This window comes from Zalophus californianus, chromosome 2 (assembly GCF_009762305.2).
Source record: "Zalophus californianus isolate mZalCal1 chromosome 2, mZalCal1.pri.v2, whole genome shotgun sequence".
Taxonomy (NCBI): Eukaryota; Metazoa; Chordata; class Mammalia; order Carnivora; family Otariidae; genus Zalophus; species Zalophus californianus.
This window is the reverse complement of record NC_045596.1, coordinates 150,949,619-150,970,747: the sequence shown is the minus strand read 5'-3', so window position 1 is coordinate 150,970,747 and position 21,129 is coordinate 150,949,619. Positions and strand designations below refer to the sequence as shown.

The 21,129-nt window shown below is 48.9% G+C and overlaps 1 protein-coding gene across 1 annotated transcript; it reads right to left on the bottom strand.

Moving 5' to 3' along the window:
• Window positions 1-384: 384 nt before the first annotated feature.
• On the bottom strand, window positions 385-18,943 carry RP1L1 (RP1 like 1). Its single transcript, XM_035726355.1, has 7 exons — window positions 18,335-18,943; window positions 12,397-12,538; window positions 9,699-10,817; window positions 9,283-9,521; window positions 6,450-8,763; window positions 6,084-6,323; window positions 385-395 (listed from the first exon to the last, which is right to left on the bottom strand). The coding sequence occupies exons 1-7, from the start codon at window positions 18,941-18,943 to the stop codon at window positions 385-387; spliced, it is 4,674 nt and encodes a 1,557-aa protein (XP_035582248.1).
• Between the last annotated feature and the right edge of the window lie 2,186 nt (window positions 18,944-21,129).

The following is a 21,129-nucleotide window of genomic DNA, read 5'->3' as shown; positions in this document are numbered from 1 at the left end:
GACTTGGTGGAAGAAGAGATGAAGCTGGGATGGATGGTGGTGGTGCCATGGTGTGGTGGGGGAGAGAAGTTTAGGATGCATAGTGGTGGTGCCATGGGTGCAGTGGGAGAGAGATGAGTCTAGGATGATGGTGGTGCTATGGGCTTGGTGAGGGAGAGATGAGTGTAGGATGGATGATGGTGGTGTTACTGGCATGGTTGGGGAGAGATGAGTCTAGGATAGATGGAGATGATGCCAGGTCTGAGCATGTGCCAGGTCTGAACATGGAAAGGAACAGGCTGAGAAAAGGAGATGAGTTCTACTCTGCATGTGTTGCTCCTGAGGAAAATGTAGGGGCTGGAGCTCAGGGAGATGCCTGGGCTGAAGCCCTGGATTTGGGAGTCATCAGCCCAAAACTAGGAGCAGCAACAGCAGAACGAGTGAGGGCATTCAGGGAGATGAAGAGAAGGGAAGAGCAGTGGGCTGGCATGGGGAGACCTCAGCATTTCAGGTTCACATGCAGGCCATGGAGGAAGTGCCAGAGCCGGACTATTGGAGGCCCATGAGGATGAGACATTGTTACGAGCCGGGGCGGGGGGGGCGGGCATCATTAGGAGTGTGGGCCCTACCAATCAGGAAGATGACTAAAAAACACCATGTTGTTTGGAAAATAGGCCACTAGCCATGATTTTAGGGCCAAGAGTGTGGTGCAGGACAGTGATTTGAGATGGGAGAGAGGTGTGGATGAAAGTGGGGGAAGCATGGCAGCAGCTGGGTCATGCTCCTGACCTGTGGGGCCTTTAATCGGTCTTCTCATCAACGAACTGGGCACCTTGGGTTTGATCACCTGCGAACCAAGTCTAAAAACTTAAAACCCAGGAGGCTATGGGTAGGGGTCTGTAAACCCCAGTAGGAACAAAGGCACAGATGAGGGTCTCCAATTGCCTCTGGGATGAGGGTGTGGAAGCCGTGGGAAAGTGGAGACCAGCCTAGAGGTGGAACAGCATGAAGCAGTTGCCCTCTCCCCCTGGATACTGGGGCTCAGCTCTGATGCTGGGAATGGTCACCAGTCTGAGGGTTGAAGACCCTGGGCTGAGTACCCCAGGATGCCAGGCCTGGGGCGGGGGGACTCCAGTGGAAGTCATGAAACAAGTGTGCGTCCCATTGCCCGGTGTTGCTTGGTTAGTGAGAGGGCATGAGCTTAGGGACCTTTGCTGCCCAGGTCTGCGTCTGCCCCAGGTGAGACCCACAGACAAACAGGGGGCCTGGGCTGCCAGCTGTGCCTCTGGATCTGGGGTCTGGGGATGGGTAGGAGGACCAGCGGAGGGAGATTTCTCTTTACCCACCCTAATTGCTTCTCCAGAGAGGGAAGCAGAGAAAGGTTGCTGTGGCTGACCTACACTTTCCCTTGGGCAGACCACATAATGAAGGAGAGCAGGGAAACTGTTGGGGGGGGGGGAGGTGGGGCTGGCGGGTTGGCAAGGCTGGGGACAGGTGCGCAGCCTCTCTGAGGAACCCCAGTTCTGGTGGGATGACCTGACCACAGAGGAGTCAACTCAGCGACGCAGTGGGGTAGAGGCAGGTATGTGGGATTTCCTCCAGCAGTTTGTGAAAATGCACATTCCTGAGTCCCACTTCAGACACACTGAATCAGAATTTTCTGAGCGGAACTGTCCACTTGGATCAAGTTGTCTAAGTGGAAACCCTGGCCCATGATTTGTTTGGAAATCCTCAGGATGCGTCCCCTTCCAAGCTGCACCTGCCTGGAGAGCTTTGCAGAAGAAGGTCAAGTTACTTCTCCCCTGGACACCTCAGAAGGGCTCTTGTGGAGATAAAGCCTGAGTCTCAGGGACAGACTCAGATGCAGGGGGTTGGAGAGGAAGGTGGGTGGGCATGCAGGTGAGAAGGGCGCAGGTCTGGGTTACAAGGCAGTGGGTTTGCTGCTCGTCCCATTCCTCTGCAGGACCTCTCTCAGCTCTGAGAAGGAGTCTGAAGTGAGATACGGTATCTGGTCTCAGCATGGCCACCCATGTGTCTAAAGCTGTGTGCTTTAGATGATTCCTTTTTTCAGGATGGGTCTGTCTTCTCACCTGGGAAAAGGAAACTGGACCAAGTCAGTGTTGAGCCAACTTGGCAGAACACTGTATACATCCGAGAGCTTGACAACTTAGCTGTGCTGGGACTCTTAACTCGGACCAATAAAGTCATAATCTCTGGGCACGGGACCTGGACATGGGGGTCTTTGGTTCCCAGCTGCTGAAAGATGGTCCTTTTGAGCTAGAGCCTCTGATCCCCACCAGCTAGACAACAGGATGGGGAGAGGAGCTTGGCTTCTTTTTACTACTGCTCACTTCTCTCTCCAACTTACTTCAAGGAGAAATCCCTGGCTGGAAATGTTATAAAGATTTTGGCAACGCTTTGAGGGACGAATGAATTGAGTTTGGAATCAGGGATTCGGGCTAACACTACAGGAATACCAACACTTTCCCGAGATGCTACATGTCAGAGGCCTGAACCATGGTATGCCATATGATCGCTACTGTGAGGGGGGTGGGGGAGGAGACACGAAGAGCCCCACCTTCGGGGATGGCCCTGAATTCTTTATCTCCAAGTCAGAAGAAAACACAGTTTTCCATTAACAACAATTTTTAAAAGGTAAAGGGCAGAAATATTTGGGAGCTTAAGGCAGGTGGGTTTGTAACTGAAAGGAGAATCCCATGGAGAGATAATTTTCCAGCTTAACTCTCAGCTTTATGAAACCAGCTTATCTCCAGCTCCTGATATCTGTATATAAGTAGACCATTACTAAGGACATAATGCAATCAGTTGAGCAAACCAATCCTATCTAATTTACTTTTCTAAGTCTTAACTATTTTGCAGTAAGTTCATTCAACAAAGTGTTGATCACCTTTAGTTATTTATTTATGGGGCCTGAATCGAAATGAAGAAAATATGATACGATGGAAAAAGGACGGAGACTTTAGACTCTGAAACATCTGTGTTTTAAATCTTGGCTCTACCCCTAACGAGCTGCATGATTTTGGAGAAGTTTATGTAAGTCTACCCTGTCGCGATTACATTCGTGACACGGAGGTGACAGTGTGGACTTGCCTAGTTCACAGACATGTTGGGAAGAGTACACGTACATCTAATATGGTCACTGACACATAACAGGCATTGAAAACACAGCAGTGCTAATGAAAATATTGCTATGTTCCCAACATGAGTACAAGGAAGTTTCATATGTTATCTCATCGACTTCTCAACAATGCAGTGAGGAAAACAGTCCTTTCACAGTTGAAACTGAGGTGCTAGTGCTGGGACTTGAGCTTATAGGTCATGCGACTCCAAATCCCATGCTGTTGCGTTCTCATGATCAGGGACGGACCACGCCATTTTAAGTGCCAGGTCAGTGAGTTCCAGCGATGGCTGTCTCTGTCATTTGGGGAGGTCAGATTAGGAAACACAAAGGTTGGAATATCTCTTAGGGGATGACTGGGGACCTCAAGCCACAGAAGAAGTGCATGGTGTATACATCATGTCAACTAACAGTGACAAGTTCTGGACAACTCTGCATGTCACCATATTTAAAGCAAGTTCACAATACAATCTGTTCCACTGAGGACTTCTGGCTAGGGCACTGGTGCTTGTGTGTGTGTGTGTGTGTGTGTGTGTGTGTGTGTGTGTATAGATACACACACACACACACACACATATGGTGCCTGGGGGGCTCAGTTGATTAAGCAACCAGCTCTTGATTTTGGCTCAGGTCACAATCTCAGGGTCCTGGGATTGGGCCCTGACTCAGGCTCCGTGCTCAGGGTGGAGTTTGCTTATCCCTCTCCCTCTGCCCCTCCCCCATCTCTAAAATAAATAAATAAATAAAATCTTAAAAAAAAGAGAGAGAGAGAATAATCACCTCCACAGAAACCTTTACAACACATCAAATTTTATTAAGAACATTTACAGCACTCAGAAACAGAACAGGTGACTGCAGGCATGAGGACATGGCCTACACCCAACACTCACTTATTCTTAATTTGCTACTTATTTTTATTTTTGCTTATTTTTTATTATTAATATTTACATTTAAACAACCAGGGGGCAATACCTGCCCTTGTAGCATCGACTTCCACTTTAATAATTCCGAATACACAAAATGGTCATATATGAGCGGGAATGCTGGTGAGAACCAGTCAAAGAAATTCTGCCCCATCAGGAGCTCCCTACTTAGACACGGCCCCGTCCAAGGCTAGCTGTGGAAGGATGTAGAGAAAGGGCATTATTTTTTTAAATCTCAAAAATGATAAATAGAATATTAACAAAAAATTATAAAGGGCACAGGTAAATCAATTCATCAAAAAAAAGAAGAAGAAGAAGAAGAAGAAGAAGCTAGGATCCCAGTTGAAACTGGGCGAAAGGCATACACAAAAACTTTATATGCAAATAGCTTTTTAATAAACAGAAAACTCTTTAATCTCACCAGCAATCAAATATATCAAAAATAGTACCACATTAAAGTCAGGTACTATTTTTTGCCCATAAAATTAGCAAAAGATTTCTCATTTTTAATGGCTATACCAAACACTGATGAGCTCGTGGTGGGCCAGGTGATGTAAATTAGTACAGACCTTTAGGAAAGCAATTTGGCAGCATGATATCAAAAGCCTCGAAAAAAGCTGATATTTTTGGCTAAGTAATTCCACGCCTGGGAATCTATTCTAGGGAAATCATCTGCAGTTCGGGCAGAAAAATGCTAAGAAAAAAAAAAATAACGAAACCCATCTAAATAGCCCACACTAGGGAAATGGCAAAGTAAAGTGTTTTATGTTTGCATAATAAATTATTCAGGCATTAAAAATAGTTTTATGAAAAAAAGTTTTGTGAAGATTTTGAGATAAACTGGGGAAATTCCTATATTGTTAAATAAAAAAGAAGTGTATAAGGATGAGTTCAACTATCAAACCATTATGAAAAATTGGGAAGGAACTGTAGGCAACTGTTACATTAGTCATCTCTGAGTGATGGGACTATGGATGACTACTTTTCCTTCTTCCTGCTTTATTTTGCCTTTCCCAATTTTTTCCATTACCAATATGTATTTTCATGAATATATATATGAATTAAGGACACACACTTGGACTTTGGGGCTGAGAACAAACTTTGTCCAATGACCCTGAATTTATCCGTGTCTTCCGAGTATTCACATCTGCAGAGTCACCAAATATATTCAAGACTAGAAAAAAAAAAACACCTCAAAGTAAACGAGGTGAATGCCAAGAGAGGCCAAGGAGAAAAATAACCGGAGATCAATAGGCAAAAGAATGAGAGCAAAAAACAAACACACAAACAAAAACTCTCCTGGAACTTTTCCAGTCGATTCCATCCTTTTGCGCTCAGCAGGAAACTCACAGGGTCCAGCTGACCTCAGATAACAGGGCAGATCTGAGGTAACCCTCCTTCACACCGCACATGGGATTGGCCAGCAGGGCCTTGTGAAGCTCCAGAATTTAGAACCCAGGGACAGCGTGGTGTGGCTGTGTCCTTGGCAAGTCCTGATCTTTCTCCAAGCTCTTCGCACATCTCCAGGGGACCGAGCCACGCTCAGGTGTGTAGACAAAAGGTTAAAAACAGACTCATGACTGCCTCGCGGCTGGATCTCTAGAAATCTAAGTCATCTTGGCCAAAGCCAACTGTTTTGTCCGTGGTGAGGTTTTTAAACCTCCTTTCTGTGAAAGCATGAGTTTTAACTACCTCCTCAGCTGCTAGGCCAGAGGCCTCGCCTGCCTCCTGCTCTGGAATCCTTGGCCCCAAGGGGGCCTCTTCTTGCTCAGAAGTGGAACTTTCTGGGTACATACCTGTGACTTTTCTCTCTGGACCAGGGAGTCCCTTGGACTCCTCTTCGAAGCTCCTCATGTCTCCATTCAAAGGCTTTTCTACAGAGCCTTTCTGAGAGAGCTGAGAGCAGTTTCCCAGAGATGAGGTGCGGGAGGAGGCGGGACCTGCTTTCCAGCCTGACCGCTGGCAGGGGCTGTGTCCACCTGGGGTGGGGGGCAGTGCTGGCTTCCCCTCTTGATCTGGGCTTCTGTTTCCAGAAGTCTTACCCAGCTGGCCCTGTCCCCAGCCGACCTGCGGGCTACCTTCTTCCTCCCCTTGGTTTCCTCCCCCCGACTCTGGCTGCCCCTCTCCTTCAGCTTCCGGGGCCTCTGCAGTTTTGATGCTATCATTCTGTCCTCCTGGACTTGGGTCACCTCCTCCAGAGGCCTCACCTTGCAAACTGGTGTCAGCCCCAGAGCCCTCCTCGGTGTTTTCTTCCTTCCCACCAGAGCCCTGCTCTTTCCCACCTGCTCCCTCTGGGACACTGCGTCGCCCGGCCCCTGTGCTCTCTTCTCTCTTCTGAACAGTTGCCTCCTCCTCTCCCCCTTGGGGGTCTCCGTCTCTGCCAAGGATCTGGCTGTTCTCACCCTCACCCCACCCCTCTGTCCCAGGGTCCTGGTCTAACCCCAGCTCCAGGCCTCCAGTGGACCCCTGGACAGTCCCTGTCCCCAAGGGGACCTCCGGAAGTGGCTCCATCCCTCTCTTCTCAGGGGCTGCCTCTGCGGCCTCCCCACTAGCACACCCCCCTTTCTTCTTCTGCAGAATGTGCTGCAGGTCGAAGGCCTTTTGGATGGGTGCCCTGGATGCCCCCGTTGTGTCCTTCGGGGATGTGGGGATCACTTTCTTCCTCATGCAGGCCTCACAGGGACAAAACTCCTCCCCCTCGGCCTCCCCAACCAGCCAGGTCCCCAGGGCTCTGCTGAGGGTTGGTGCATCCTCCTCTTCCGCAGGGAAGGGGCCGGGCCCCTGGCTTCCAGCCTGCCTGGAGAAGGCTGAGAGGTACCTCAGGCCCTGGAGACGGTGCCTGCGCTGTTCCATCTGCAGGGACATCTCCCACCTGAGGCCTTCCCGGGCCGGCCCCGGCCACCTCCCCGCTGCCTGGCTCCAGATCTCCTGGAGCTCTTTCTCGGTGCTATCTCGGAGCCGCAGGCCCAGGTCCTGCTGCAGCTCTGCCACCATCTGGTCCAGCAGGCTGTTGTTCTGCAGGCTCCAGCGGGCTCGGAGCTCCGCTGTGGCGCTGCCAAGGTGGGCCATGAAGGCCTTCTCCATCTTCCTCAGCAACCTGGACACCCAGAGGGGGTCAGTGTCCAGAGACACTCTGCGGGCCGGAGAAGAGCTCGTCTCCCCAGGCCCCTGGATGCACTTGGCCTGGGCTTGTGCATGGCGTGTCTCAGAGGCTTTGGGCAGCTTCTCCAAACCAGGCTCCATTTGGGGGCCACTGGCATTTGCATCCCTGTCGCTGAGGCTCCTAGGGAGCTCTGTGGGTTTTTCTCTTTTCCCTGGAGGGCAAAGTATAGTGGAGGCAGGGTCTCTTCCTGCTTCCTCTTCCTGCACATTCTTATCTTCCTGTGCACCCTCCCCATCCTGAGAGTTGGCCTCTGACAGTTCTTGTCCCCTGACTCTTCCCTCTTCTGGGAATCCCTGGACACCATCTCCTTGCAGGGCTGCGATTTCTTTTTCTTCTCCGCCTTTCTCTAGCGGTACCTCCTCTTCTTGCATTGTGTTTTCAACTACTTGGTCCAGGTTCCTGCCCAGAACCTGCCCCCCACTGTTTCTCTCTGCCTCATCTTTTCTGCTGGCACAAGCCCATGCTTGGGAATTTGAAGAGGCCATGGAACCACTCAGCTGTTGGTTTCCTGGATCCTCTCGGTTCTTGGAGGTTCTAGAATCAGGCCTCTGGGAGGGGATTTTTAAGGGCAGTGCTACCCTCTCAGAGACCAGGGCGCACTCCATGGCACAGGGTCCACTGCCCTCCCCTGAGCCTCTGGAGCCACTGCCGACATCCACACCAGATGAGGACGTCGGTGTGAAGTCCTCTGTCATGACGTCAGACCTGAGGCCTGGCAGAGCCTGGCACCAGCCAAGCTCCCAGAGGCCTGAGTCCGGCTCACCACGCCTGAGGCCGCACCCCGGCCACAGGGCCTGGAGGGTGCTCAGGAGCTCCTGGTACCGAGGAGAGTCTATGAACCTCACTTTGCCAATGGGAGACCCAAGGTCTTCATCAAAGAAGTGGAGCCCAGCAAGACAGGTGATAAGGGCCTGGGCAGAGCGGCTGAGCCTCCTGCCCGCTGTGCTGGACACTTCGGGCAGGCTGCTGGGCCTGCCCTGCTTGGAGCCCATCAGTGCCTTCATGATCTGTATGGAGGCAGAGACGTTGTGCGGAAACACACATGGGCCCGCAGAATAGTCCATGGCCATGCCTTTGCCTGATTCAGCCTCCCTGGGGTCTTCTGAAACTCCGCTACAAGGAAGACCCTCTTCTGACTTGGGATGAGCATCACCAGTCACTGGGAGGGCTCCGTCTGGCTCTGCTCTCTCGCTGGTGGCCCCTTCATGAGACGGTTGTCTGACCTGCGTTGGTTCCCCCAGACATTCTGGGGAACGTTTGTCAACAGGATCCTCCTTGGGGCCTTCTGGGTCATCCCCTGCCACAACTGTGCTCTCACTCACCATCTCACATTTCATGGGTATGGGCTCCACTGGGATGCTGCTTAGCCATTCACGGACCACAGCTTCTGGTGAGGCTCGGGGCAGAGCACCCAGCGCCATTCCGCCATCTCTCTCTTGCCCCTCTAGACTTAGCCTTCCACCAGCAACCTTCTTCCCCTGGAATATTCTCCCAGACCTGGGGCCACAGCTGGAGCTGCCTCTTCTTGAGGCTTTGACTGCTTTCCCCGTGGCCCCTGACTGAGAGCCGGGGGGCCAGGGGAACCATGCCTCAAGCTTTCCCTCCCCCAGCTCTCCCCCGCCTGGCCCCCAGTCAGCACTGGGGTTGCTGCTACACGAAGGGTATTTCTTGACAAAAGGCCATGTCCTTGGGGGGGTGGGACAGTATCGGGTGCATATCAAGGGGACCTCAGAGAAGGGTCCCCGGCTTCCCAGTGGTTGGGAGGTCTGCAGGGCGTGAGTCTTATCACTGGGGGTCCTGTGGAACAGGGATGTGCTGATCGGTGAGCAGTCGCAGCCTCTGTGGGCTCCCGACATCCCTCCCTCGGGCTGTCCAACTGGCAGAACTAAAGGCCAGGAAGGCTTGGGAATGCCACCCCCTGCCTTTTTGTCCAGACCATCAGCTTGGCTGCTCAAAAAGTCTGATGTGTTGGAAGGTGTGGGAGCTGATGAGCATGCCCTGAACTCAGGGTGCCCTTCAGTCTCAGCAGAGGGACAGTATGGGGAGTAGAAATTGGAAGCACAGTCAGAATTGCTCACAGGGGTTATGAGAGCACTGTGGACCCCCTGTACATACTGGGAATGAAGAGAGGCAGAGGAGGGTGGCCCTGTGTCCTGGGAGGCCCGGTTCCTGGCCCTGGGTGAGCTTGCAGAAAGGGGTGGTGCTGAGCCATTTGGGCAGGCCCTGAGTCTGCTGGGAGGTCCTGGCATTTGCCTGGGCACCGGTGAGTCAGGTGGGCGGTGGGTATGCCTTTGGGTGTGGTGTTGCCTGGGGCAGCCTATGTGAGCCCCTCGGCTGAGACCAGAAATGCTGGGTGAGGACACAGCACTGGCTCTGCCCCTTTGCTTTCTCCTGCTGCCTGGGACTGAGGCGCAGGCAGAAGGTGGAGAATGGCCTGCAGTGTCCCCAGAGCCAGAATGACCGGGAGCCAGGGGCGGTCTCCTCCCAGACCTACCCTTAGCCTGGGAGTGCCTGGTACCCTGTCCACTGTCCTCTGCCTGAGAGTCTTCATTCCTCAAAGACAAGGGACTCACCGTGGGCAGACTGGGGCCTTCCCCCTGAATGGCCTTTGTCCAGGAAGTAGTCACGGCCCTTGTCTTGCTCAGGCAGCCCTGGTGCTGCTCACCCCTTTCACTAGACTCCTCGAGAGACCCAGCACTCCCTGAGGAGTCAGAAAGAGCACCTGCCGTGTCTCGGGTCTGGGGCTTCAGGCAGCTATGGGGCTCCCTGCGGCCCTGCCCTGCTCCCTGTGGACCTGGGCCCTCACTAGTCCAGGATGGGCCACCAGCTTCCCACCCTGCTCCCCTCTGGGAGGCAGCCCCTGAGACTGAATGTAGGTCGCAGCTGCCCACACTGCCCTCTGGAGACCTGGAGCAGCAGGAGGAGTTTGGCTCGGAGTCTTTGGGGGCTCTGTCACTAGAAGCAGGGCTGACACTGTCCTTGCTGCTTCTTTTCCTGCTGGTGAACCCTTGGCTATAGGGCCTCCTGGAATGGGAGTGTTGGGTCAACCTGGATCTCCTCTGAGAGGCCATCCCCTCTCCCTGGGTGGAGTACAGGGGGTTCATCCAGATCTCATACCTGGTCCCTGGCTGCCACCGGCCTCGGCCAAGGGCTTCTTCACATCCTGCCTCACAGGGCCCCTGTCCCTGTGCCCCAGGCTCTGAGGAGCCCGCGGGGTGGTCTTCCCACACACAGTGGAGGGAGTCCACCTCCCCCAGGACAGGGACTTCCTCACTGGCTGCTGTGAAGGCACTGGCCCTCCCCACCCTCCTGGACCACAGGAGTGCATCCTCACCAAGGAGATGGAAGCGGACTTTCATCTCTACAGACAGGCTGCCATCCTTGTTCATGCGGACCTTTTTCTCAACATCGTCACTGGCCACCAATGGGCCGAGCTGGGCAGGCATGTCCTGACGGTGTCTGTCAGGAGCAGGGCCCATCTGAGCGTGATGCAGGGACATCGGGGGGTCGCTGAGACCAGACCTCTCTGAGAGCAAGGAAAACCGCCGTGGCCGGCTGCCTGACCTGGACCTTGAGTGGATCACACTCTGCTTGGCCTTTGGCCCCCAGCTTCCTGGCACACAATGAAAGTAAGAGAAAAGAAGAAAGACAGTGAGCTACTAGGGGGAGCTTCAGAGTCAGAGAATAAAGGCTAGTCATGAGCCTTTCATCATTTAAACACCCTGCCGCCCCCAAAACCACAAAATAAGGTCAGAAACCATTCTAGAATGAATATCCAGTCTGCAATCTGTGAACCAGCAAAACCTAGTGAGATGAACTTAACGTCTGAATTCAGTCTCAACTTTGCGACTTCCTCGCTGTGTTGTTTTTGGCAGAGACTCTTTACTGAGTTGTAAAATAATAATAATTGTAGGTTTGTTTTGACGATGCAGGGCAATGCATATAAAACTTTCTGCAGAGTTGCTAGCACAAACTATGTTCTCAATAGACAACAGAGTTGGCAGGCAGAGCAGCAGGGCCCAGAGCTAACTGTGGGCCCGGCTCATGCTCAAGCCCAACACAGGAAACAAAATCAATAAGCTGCTGTAAAGGTGCCTGATTGTAAACTGTAAAATGCTTTGCAATTATTAGTGGTGATTTATCATCTTAACAGTCATCAAGCTTCGGGGTTGATAAATGATTGCAAGGAAGGACCTGGACACACAATAGCAAGTCTTGAGAGTCAAGCCTGCACCCTAGCCATGAAAAAGAGAAGAAAAGGGAGCCACTGAAGGAAGAAAGAAGCGGTCCCAAGTAGGAATGAAGCCCTTAGTACTTTCTCATTTCACCTCTTCCTGATTGGCAAGAGGAAAAGGCTAGTGGAGGCTGAGCCTATGGCCAGCAAAAGAACAGATCTGCCTACTTGAGTCCGTCTAGATAGAAGGTTTCGCCAAGCTCTGCTCTTCCAGAAGCACCTAATGAGACTAGGAGCTCCTCCGAAGGGGGCTCTGTGGCTAATAGGTCCTTGTACCTCTAGCACCTGGCATGCACTGATCACCAAAACCATTATTGTCATTTCTTAGTAGCTTTTCACAAAGGATATTATTTTGTTTATTTACCAAATTTGCCCATTTCCATTCCAATAATTTTGCTGAAAATTTCAACCTGCAGTTGTTAATTATGCCTTTAAAATAATGTGTTTTTAAATAACAACACCTACACTCTGGCACATAGTAGGCTTTTTGGAGGGATATACATACAGTTAGATGTATAGACTGATGAATAGATGGAGGATCAATGGTTATTGTTAGTTTTAGTCCATTTGGCTTCTACTGTTATCTAAGGGAGTCATGACTCTTGAAAGATGCAAATGCCATATACCCATGGTCCATTGCCTCCATAATGTCATGCCCACCATGATCCTTAATAAAGCTTATTTTAGATCCTAGAAATTTAGAGTTCAAGATCTCCTAATCCTTATTTTCTTTAAATACCAGACTCTCCTCTCTCACACACCAAGCAAATTTCAACCCAATTAAGGTTGATGGCAGTAAGAAAGCGGAAGAGGCAAGGGTGACCCAAAAAATGTGGGATACCCAAAAATTGGGGCCAAAAGGCAGGTTTTTTAAATTATCTAGAAAGGATATCTGCTTAGTCCTACTGAACCACTATCCAGGGCAAATAAAATTGGGGAAACTCCAAAACGAACTCACCGGTTTTGTTTCTTGGAGTCTGCCCAGATAAAGTTTCAGTTCCGTATCTTCTAGAATCTTCCATTGCCAGAGGTTTGAAAGACTCGTAGCCAGCACATACTAGCACTGAAGGACTGTGGAGCAGACCCTTCAGAGAGTCCACCTGAAGAAGGAGAGTGTTGAGTTAGGAGGCCCGGTTTGCAGAGCCCCTCTTCTACCCAGGGAGACATAGGTAGAGGAAGAATCCCGTCACTCTGGCCCTTTCCTGAAGTTTGCACATCTCACCCCAGAATTCTGTCCTATCCACTTGCCATAATACCTCCATAACTAGCTGGGGGCTGAGGTCCTATCACCTATTCCCACAAATGACACCTTCCTCTCTACCTATACCCCTCCCCCCACCCAGTTTAAGGCCTGTGGTTTAGGGGTTCTTCTGGATGCCTCAGGTGGAAAACACTTCAAGAAGTCTTTGGCCTGCCTCCCTGCTCACCCTTGCACCTTCCAGAATATGAATTTTTTTTAAAGCAACCAGAACAGAAAGGCCTCCAGCTTCCCCATGGAGATCTGATTCACTATCTCACTCATTTCCCACAAAGAGTTCTCTCCTGGGTCCAATCTTTGTTTTCCAGTATAATCTCGAGCCCATCACCTCTGCTTTCAGCCCTTCTGGAACAGAGAAGGGCAAGGCTGCTCTCTCTACAGGCTCCCCCAGTGATTCTCTAGGCTCCTGCCCAGAGGCTTATGCCATCCTTTCCCACCCACCCTAGGACATCCTAGGCTGGATGCTGAGCAGGCAACATTGCATTCCAGGAAACAGGTCCCTGCTTTTAGAAAAATCTCACATGGCCCTGAGGTCCCTACAGCACATTGTGAGACTTTGCACTATTTATGACATTATATAGTAACTGGCAGTGTTGGGGGATTTAGTTTCATCTTCAAAGGGCTGAATCTGTTCTTCTTTATTTTCTCAAATTAGAAGGGTATGTTCATTAGCAAGGAAATGAGAAAAAGAGAACTCTTGCATCCTCTCCCCACAAATGACATTAAATTAGCTGTACACCAGATCTTTCAACCTAGTTGATTAGAAGTTTTTTTCAAACTACTAAGCACACTTCTTTGTTGATTTAGAGCTCTAGTGCATCACAAAAATGCAAACATGACCCAAGTCTATCAATTTATGGACACATATCAATGTATTCATATCCCTTAGACAGCAGTAGAAGCCAAATGGACTACATGACCCAAGTCTATCAATTTATAATAGTCATATTTCTAGGAAATCAGACTTTTCCAAGGAGGAAAAAAGAGAACTCAGGGTTATATGATGCTCCCATTCTAGAAAGAGGTCAAGGTTTAGGATCCACACACAAAAAAAGAGAGTTATTGAGAGTATATTGAGAGTGTTCACCCAGTTGAGGACCTGACAACTGATAATCATGCCACAGCATGCCCTGGGGAGCAATGAGACCATTTTATTTACAGAAACTCTAATAGTTCTGCATTAAGTCTATAAGAAAATATGCTAATATTTTTTCTCCAATTAACTTATTTTTGTACCTGCTCTCTCCATTTCGCCATACCCACTAAACTGTAGCTGATTGAAGGTAGGGACCTAGCCTTATTTTCTGTATCCTCTGCATTAAGCACATGCGGGTACATAACAAATGTGCCATAATTTAGGAGTTTTTTTACATTATGACTCTGACATTATTAATGTTGATTCTATCATTTGCCAGCCATGCAGCTATGAGCCAATTACTTAACCTCTGTGCCTCAATTTTCTTACCTATACAAAGGAAATAATAACATGAATTGCCTTGTGAGTTTGTGTGGTAGATGTCATGTCCTAGGTTAGTCAACCTCTGTTTTACTTTCTTTCTGGTGTAATTTCCAGTATGGCGGAGTGTACAAAGCTCTATATACATTTTCTGGACTCCCTTGCAGCTAGACTTCTAACCATGAAATCATTTCTAATAATTAGATGCACTTGCACAAGGTAGGAGAAATGACAGTGAAGTAAAACCCGTCTTTCTTTTGCTTTTGACTGTTGCCACAAGAAAAAAGTCAAAGGCATAAAGAGGCATGTGCAGCTGAAATGGCAAAAGCCACACTCATTTTTCCAGTACCCAGTCACCAGCTTTCTGGATATCAACAGACAGCAGTGGCACATGACCTGCCTGATTCCAGACCACAGCAATGGTGGGCTAATACTGAACTCAATTATTCCAGGGACATCACCCCAACAACCCACTTGAATGATTGTGTTAGAGGTATCTATTCAGATAGGTCAATTCTGTGATATTCTGGGAATTATTTCCAGAAACCAAGCTTATGCTCCTCCAGCTTTCCAATCTTTAAGCACAAAACTCTGTGTGTATAATTTCTTCACGCTTAAGATACGCACAGAGGTTTCTGTTTCCTATACTGAATCATGACTGATTCAATGTACAGTATCAGAGGTTGTTGCAGGCAATAGACCCTCAAGGAGAGGAGTCTTGGATTAGTTATCTGACCTGATTGGGTTTAAAGGCAGTGATAATCTGGTTACAATGCGACACTGGTGGCCTAAGGCACAAAGTGATAAAACAGGTTCTTGAATGATCACCTCTGATAGTAGAATGCAGTGCTTAACTGAGAACAGGACTTCGGGGGAAAATCACTGGCTGTCATGACAGACCCTTCTAATGAGAATGAGAGCTGCAAGGACTATGGAGTAGGCTGGCTTCTCTGACTTAAAGAAAATGGCAAGCTCAAGGTCTAAACTCTCAGTTTAGGGATGGCCAGAGGACCTAGGTGCTCCTACTACTACTATAAAAGAATCTCTTTTCTCTTGTAGTCAAACATTAGATGCAGAAACTGATTCTTCTAGTTGTTGAAATAAAACTGAAGTGATTGCTGTGTCATCTGTCTAGCCGTAAAGCAAGTGTGTCAAAGCAGGACCCCATCATCAGGAGGTGGTGACATGTACTAGATCAGGTTCAGGCATTTGAACGGAAGGCATAAGTAAATTGCATGAGCCACACTCCCAGTTCACCTGCTTCTGCTGCATTGCCATCTTTCCTTCCCACACACCTAAAACTTCCTGGGGGAGTTCCCTATGACCAGTTAACTGAAGAAGAAAATATCTGATTCTGGGTTTCAGATGGTTTCACAGAATATGCTGACACAAGTCAAAAGTTGACTGCTGCACCATTACAGACCCACTTGGGGGCCACAAAGGGCAGTGGGGAAGGAAAGTACAGGGGACAAGGTTATTTGATTGGCTAGTTTTCACGGAAGGAGCAATGGCAGGAGGTTCTATGGCAATTCATAGGCAGGAGTTAGCAGTTCAATCTGACAATCAAGGCCTTGGAAGGAACAAGACTGGAGGGCTGGTGACGAGGAACTCTAGAGAAGAATCTGTAGATGGGTCTCCCAGAATGTGCCTAGAGAATGAGAACATTTGTGTCCCATTGAATGCTCTCCAGAAGGTGATAATCATGTGGACAAATGACCTGTTCAATGGATGTTAGTCATTCTTTTCCTCCAACCACCCCAAGGTGTGCTCAACTTGATTATGAGCAGAGTGACAAAGTAAACATGAACTAAGAATGTAAACTACCTTATTCATGTGGATCTGACTGTCATGTCTGCTAAGGGTCCAATCTTCCAAGAGCAGAGATCCATGCTAAACTTGTGCCAAAACACTTGTGATTTGCAGCATATCTTGAGGTACTCAGCAAGCCATCTCATGGGAAGCTAATGACATTGAACCCCTCCATCATGGGGAGAGTCAGAAATGTGGATTCACTGGAATAGGCACTAATTTTGAATATATATTTCCTTCCTTGCCCACATCCTTCCATGCACTTGCTGAATACCCCATTCATCGTTGCCATAATCCATGAGAATTACTTCTATCCAAAGAACTGATTTTATAGCAAAAGAAGTGAGACAATGCACTAACACCCATGGAATTCACTGTGTAGCCATATACCACATCACCCAAAAGTAGCTATAACTTATAGAACGGTGGTGCATTCAATGGGCACCAACTGAAAGTAATCACTTTATAGCGTTGAGGCATTATCTTGCAGGATGTGATATGTGCTCTGGTCTGGCAACCACTATACAATATAGTGCTGTTTCTCCACAGACAACAGATACCTGGGAATTAAAGGGTGGGAATATGAGCAGCTCCTTTCACTATTATACCTATGACCTAGCTACAAACATTTTGCTTTCCATCCCAAAAACTTCAGGCTCTGCTAGTTTGGAGGTCTCTGGGTCCAAGGGAAAATGTTCCCACCAGGAGACTGAACAGTGAGTCAGTGAAGTTGAAAGTTGAGACAGTCACTTGGCCATATGGGAATCCTTGCAACAATGAACCAACAGGCAACAAGGGGGGTTCTGTGTTGAATGGGGTGATTGATTCTGTAATGGGTCTCTCAGAATGAGAGTTTGGATCCTATTCAAACTTGGTTGGGGGGAATAGGGTTGCTTTTATGCGAATAGGATCGGGGGAAAGTCATCTATAGCCCAGGGAATCCCTTGAGTGCTTTCTGTGGCTGCCATATTCAGGTTAAAAATTAACACAAGACTACAACAGCTCAGGAAGTACCTCCAAGGGCTGAGTCCACAGGAATGATGTAGCACGTGCAGCATGTAGTAAATGTACCATAATTTAGATGGTGGAATTGGTCCAGCCACTCTACCATATCCATAACCCACATTTAGCTGAGGTACTGGCAGAGGGCAGAGGGAACTTAATACCATCAATGGCCTTGCAGTAGATAACCTAGTTTTCTTCACAACTCTGCTAGGCATGAATCAATTTTCTATGGTTTGCCCTTGCCTCCCTCTAGCACTTTTTATAAGGTATTTTGGTGACTTGATAGTTAAGTCTTAAGACAGAGGCTACAAATGTGGGCTTGTGCCCAGAGGATGGATGGTACAGTGCTGATGTGACTCTGGGGGGAAGGTGAATATGTTTTGATTGTAGGAAAGACAGCTACATACTTGGGTGGGGACATGCTGCTGTAGCTGTTGCTTGTAAATTTAAGTACTGGTAGAATAGTGTACACAGGTGTTAAGTAGTGATAGGATTAGATTATGGGGAAACTGTTGATTAGATCAAGTCACCTCCATCTTCCATCCTGTGCACCTACAGTGTACATTCATGTTCTGAAGGAGCTGGAAAGGCAAAAATTATTCACTAGCCTTCTTCACAGTTCAGGCGATATGCAGATTGGGTTCTCCATCAATTAGATGCACTTGATCAAGTCTGGAAAAGCAAGTGAGGCAGACACCGTCTCTTCTTGCTTCTGGTTGTTGTTGCTGCGAAGCAAATGTGTGGGTACCAGGAGGCCATAGCAGCCCAGGCAGCAGGCTAGACCCAGCACCCCAGTGCTCCTGCATGTCAAGAGGGTCAAGATGCAACTGTGGCAGTTTCCTGATCCCAGCTTTATAAGCTTGGATGCCACTATAGAGAAGTATTCTTGAACACAGTAATCACAGTAGCTTCAAGCAGGGTAGTAGCTTCCCCTGCAGAATGCTGGGAGCTATTCCTGTAGACCCAGCTTAGAACTCACGCCTCCAGCTGTCCAAAGATTTGGGAGTCCCCTAATGTCCTGCATTAGATTACTTTCTGCTCAAGGTACTTTGAGGAGTTTTTGTTTTCTGCACTGAACTCTCCCTGAAATAGATGGTATTGGATAATAGAAGGATTGGATAAGAAAATAATAAAAGTGTGCAAGGCACAGTGTCTGGTACTCACTAAGCACTCAATAAATGGTAACCAAAATACGAATAATAATTGCTTATTTAACTGACTCCATGTCTCCACTCCTTTAATTCACCTTTAATTAGTAGCAGGACAATCAGTGCCTCTTTGTAAAGAATAACCTCCCCATTCCATCTAAGTATTTTGATCTGAGGTCCAGAGAGCTTTTTAAAGAAATAGCATACCCCAACAGCCTACCTTTTTCCCACTTGTCGTGTACACCTGCTTCACAGGAAAGTGCAAAAGATCCGAGGCTTTGCTGAGAAAGGCCGTCAGGTTCCTTGTATTTCTATGGCTGAGAACCACTGTCTGCTGGAATCTAGGGTCTCCATTCTTAACCAGCATTATCCTCCTTGGGGCCTTAGGACCCTTGCAGGAAGAGGATGTTCCTGGTGCCTCACACTGGCTTTCAAAATCCCTTGACTGCTGAGCAGATGGGCTTCTCCCTTGTGGCCAGCCTGGCCTACTGGGTGTTTTGGGGGGCTTCTTATCAGAGCAGAGGTAGCAGCCACCATCTTCCAGCTGTTCCAGGGTACTGAGGCCATGAAGACCCCGGGGCGTGGTGACAGAGCGCACCCCAAAGGAGAGAGGCACACGCTGAGAGAGCTCGTCCATCAGAGCACCAAAGCTCTTGAACACGCGCTGGTCAACAGCCAAGCGAACCCCAGCAAACCGGGGATCCCCTCGCTTGAGGAAGGTTATCTTCTTGGCTGGCGTGACCTGGGTGACAGAGGGGTTCCGGACCACGGAAGGCAGGAGGCACTCACGGTGGCTCAGGGCCTGGGCATCCCTCAAGGTGCTGTTCATGGTGGAGAGGCCCAGGCAGCTGGAATGGATCAGAGGAAGAGGAGAGTCAGAGACAACCCACAGGAGTTTGCATTTCCTCTCTCCCCTTTTGTTACAGAGGTGCTTCCAGATCATCCCAAATTTGTACCACTCAGTTATGTAGAAGCTGGTTAATCCATTTTGATGGAATAGAAGGAAGGCCAAAGGTCTGGCACCAGACAGATATGAATTCAAATCCTGACTCCACACTTACTACCTGTGTGACCCAGGAAGTTAATGACATAATCTGTGTCTTGGTGGATCCCACCTGTAACATGCAGCCATATTCATTCTGCATAGTGCAAGGTCTAATGTGTAACCCAGGGGAATTCCCAGCTCTCTGGATTCATATCTTCTGGTGCCAGGTGAGCAGAATCCCTTGGGACAGGAGTATAGACAAGGAGACTTGTAACCCACCATGTCTTCTCTTTATTATCTGGTAATGTTTGCTTTAACGTAAAAAGAATGCGCCCCTCCTCCCATCCCTCCGAAGTCTTTGGAAGATGCATGATGGACCCTATGGGAGAGTACCCCAGCCCACTGCCATCATCATGGGAGACTAGGGGCTTAGCCCAGCTTTGATAGGGTCGAGCTCTTTCGTCCACCTGTTCATTTCTATTCCCACCTCAGGAAAGCCCCATTGTCTTGCCTGGGACCTTGGAAAAGCCTCCCACAGGCTCTCCTTGTCATTGCCATGCTCTGTTCTGGCCAAGTTGTCCTGAAACCCAGTTTTTACCTGGCATTTCCTATGCTCCAAACCCTTCAAATTGTTCCCCAGTGTCTGCAGAAGAAGCTCAGGCTTGTTACCCTACAATTCAAGGGTCCTTCAGGCTTCCTTCTGACTTCCCCCTTAGAGCCTCAGCTCTTGCTTCTTTCTCACAGGAGTTCTCCACTCCCACCCAGCCTCCTGGTTCCGAGGCTCTCCCTGCATGGCAACCCCCATCCTTCTGCAACCTGCCTTGGATTCTCTCCCCTGTGGAGCCTGCCCCAACCCCCTAGTCTGGGGCAACCCCCATTTTCAGTACAACTCGACTGGCATTTCCTATATCCCAGGCCTGTATCCTTCTTGGCCAAGTACCCCAAGCCTGTGAGGCAAACTTGTACTCCCCGGGGCTCTGAGCCCCATGTTTGGCATAGATCAAGGATCCAGGAAATACACACTTATTACTAATGCCCATATTTCACAGATCCTCGTAACAGTGCTCAATCCTGTCAGTAAGCTGACATTTGATGAATTATGATTAGGTAAGGAGTTGTCCCCACTTTCACATGGTTCAGACCACAGCAGGACCCTCATAAATGTGCACACTGCAAGTAAATGTGGTCTTTCTTGCTGTAGCCACGAATCCCACTTGTGGCTCAGTGGTGCCCAAATCTCCTTTCCTTACCTTTGCTCTCTACCTAGCCACATTCATCTCAGAACTCTTCTTTCATTTTCAAAATGGTGGTGCACAAAGAGGTCTTATAATCCTCTCTCATCTCTGGTACAAACTTTATAATTAGCTTCTTCAAATTCCTCCCTCCCAACTAATCCCTTTAAGCTGCTTTCTTAGCTCTCCCACTAACATCCCTGCAGCGGCCAGATGCTGTTACCCAGGCATGTCCTCCTGCAGGACTTAACTTTTCTTCCCACTTGATTTCCATTTTCACTTATGATAAGGGCACATCCTTCTTGGCCCTTACTGAGGGACTGAGAAGGGAAAGAAATGTGACTATGTCTCCCAGTGTCACCATGTCCCCAATGTCAGTGTTCTCTATTGTCACTGTGTGCTCTAATGTCACCATGTCCCCCAGTATCACTGTGTCTCCCAGCATTGCCATGTCCCCTATGCATTCTGCTACCTCCAAGGGCTTTCTGGGCAAAGAGAGCCTCTCTAGAGACCTCCAGGACAGCAACTCTGCAGTGAGAATGGAAGCTTTCATGGGGAAAGCAGAAACCTGGCCTAAATCAAAGGCAAAGACCATTCTGTAGCTCCCCGAGGACCCAGGCAAAAGTGTAACATTGGAACATACACTCAAGAGGCTGCCCCTTTCTTCTGGCATTCTTCTAGAAAATAACGTCTTTTTGAATTAGAATTCTCAACCTCCAACTGGGTTTTTGAACTAAAAAGAGAATAAAAAGAGAAATGGATCCAAAGTACCAAAGATGAGGCTAGTATCAGCCACAG

Bases quoted from the DNA above. Each gene is read 5' to 3' on its own strand.
- RP1L1 (XM_035726355.1), bottom strand. From the start codon at position 18,943: ATGAACAGCACCTTGAGGGATGCCCAGGCCCTGAGCCACCGTGAGTGC. The intron at 10,818-12,396 runs GTGAGTTCGTTT...ATTGTGTGCCAG, and splicing joins GACTCCAAGAAACAAAACCG to GAAGCTGGGGGCCAAAGGCC. The intron at 6,324-6,449 runs GTGAGGGTGAGA...CAGAGGGAGCAG, and splicing joins CCCTGGGACAGAGGGGTGGG to GTGGGAAAGAGCAGGGCTCT.